At 49.9% G+C, this 1726-nt stretch overlaps 2 protein-coding genes across 2 annotated transcripts in view; both read right to left on the bottom strand.

Annotated features, from left to right (window-relative positions):
* plekho1a (pleckstrin homology domain containing, family O member 1a) overlaps positions 1-674 on the bottom strand; it is a 14718-nt gene extending 14044 nt beyond the window's left edge. The window contains exon 1 of the mRNA XM_025065330.1: positions 19-674. Within this exon, the coding sequence (XP_024921098.1) occupies positions 19-39 (21 nt within the window). The 5' untranslated portion in view covers positions 40-674. The remainder of the gene's footprint in view (positions 1-18) is intronic.
* Positions 675-907: 233 nt separating this feature from the next.
* The window catches only part of vps45 (vacuolar protein sorting 45 homolog), a 4456-nt gene continuing 3637 nt past the window's right edge, over positions 908-1726 (bottom strand). Inside the window, exons 13-15 of the mRNA XM_008330937.3 lie at positions 1511-1632; positions 1171-1302; positions 908-1066 (exon numbers count right to left, since the gene is read on the bottom strand). Of these exons, the coding sequence (XP_008329159.1) occupies positions 985-1066; positions 1171-1302; positions 1511-1632 (336 nt within the window). The 3' untranslated portion in view covers positions 908-984. The remainder of the gene's footprint in view (positions 1067-1170; positions 1303-1510; positions 1633-1726) is intronic.

Raw genomic sequence — 1726 nt, 5'->3', positions numbered from 1 at the left:
ACCAACACACACACACACCCTGGCTCTGCTCCTCTTCATCGCCCGCGGCCCCGGCTCTTCGTCCTCACTCAGGCCGGGGAGCAGCAGCTGCAGGGCGGCCGTCTGTGCCTCAGTGTGTCGGTGAGTCCGTTCTTCACCTCCGTTCTTCTCCTCTTGCTCCTTTATCTCCTCCCTGCCGTCGCAGCATCATCACCTCCTCCTTATTCTCCTCCGAGCGTGTGCGCGCTCCCGTCCGCCGGAGGTAGATGCTCGTCTCGTGCACTATTCGACGCGCAAAGACGACGAGGCTGGTCTACTTTCAGCAGAGCAGCGCCCTCTGTTGGCAAAAACGAAAAATATTCAAATACAGAAAAAAAAAGATGAAGTTCATGAAATATTAAAAGAAAAAAAAATAAGAAAAAGAAACCCAAAAATAAATACAAAGGTCGATCAATTATTTTTAATTTACAATAAATTCAACAAAACAACAAAAAATGTCCCTGGTTTGATTCCCTCACTGTGTGACTGAGATTTTCTTGTTGAAACAGGTGAGTGTGGAGGTCAGACAGATGGAGGAGGAGGAGGAGACCGACGCAGTTCCAGCAGCTGAAGAACCTGGAGTCTCCCTCGTCTCCTCAGAGTCCATGACTGTCCTAACTGCAGGTCAGAGGTCGTCAAAGGCTCATTAACTAACGACCGAAGTGACCGACGTGGTTGACCCCACAGATTTGGAAAAGTAGACACAGCAGAAAACATTTATATTATATACTATCACAAATCTCGCAGTGAAACAAAGTATTTGTAAATATATATAAATAACGAGGGCGGAATCCGACGGAAAGTCGACTTTTTTTATTGATCTGTGACACAAAACGACGGCAACATTTTCACAACATTTCACCAAAACAGAAACCACATCATCTCAGTGTCCTTTTTTTTTTTTTTTTAGATCCGCTCCGTCGCCGCGCTCCACTTGGAAGGCGACGTTGTTGATCGTTTATCGATTCAGCGTCTGTGGCCGTGGTGAGTCCTTCCTGTCGGCCTGTCACCGCTGTGACCCGTCGCTGACATCACTTCCTCCAGAAATCTGGAACATGGGGAGAGAGAGAGAGACAGGTGGAGGTGAGGAGGGGGGGGTCAGGCCTTCACAGGTGTGTGTGTGTGTGTGTGTGTGTGTGTGTCCAAACGTACGTCTTGGTGTTGTGGACGCTGCTTCCTCCCAGGACGATGCGAACGCCAGGTGAAGAACGGTTCATGTTGTAAACAGTCAGAGCTTCTTCATACGTGGCTCCACCAATAAGGAACAGGATGATGTCCTGAGGTCTACACACACACACACACACACACACACACGCACACACACACAAACAAGATTCTTTCAGCTCTCAAGAGAACATACATTTATAAGACATATTTGTGTCTCTGTCCCTCACCTGACTCTAACCTTTCTCTCTCTTTCTGTCTCTTACCCCTCCCTCCCTTGTCTCCCCCTCACCCGCCTCCCCCGTCTCCCCCGTCTCCCCCGTCTCACCTGTCTCTGAGGCTGCTGGCTCCCAGGTAGGGGAACTGACTGTCCTTCAGCCGTCCTTTGATCAGCTGGTCCAGCGTGTCCTGCAGCAGCGGCTGGTGCTGAGTGTAGACGTTCTCCACACCCTGAAACACACACACCCATGTTACTCTGTGTGTGTGTGTGTGTGTGTGTGTGTGTGTGTGTGTGGGATGGTGACAGCCGGTGTTTTTCTCCTTC

The sequence above is a fragment of the Cynoglossus semilaevis genome, chromosome 18 (genome assembly GCF_000523025.1).
Source record: "Cynoglossus semilaevis isolate Cse_v1.0 chromosome 18, Cse_v1.0, whole genome shotgun sequence".
Taxonomy (NCBI): domain Eukaryota; kingdom Metazoa; phylum Chordata; class Actinopteri; order Pleuronectiformes; family Cynoglossidae; genus Cynoglossus; species Cynoglossus semilaevis.
The sequence above is the reverse complement of the archived record's forward strand: the minus strand, read 5'-3'. Positions and strand labels throughout refer to the sequence as shown.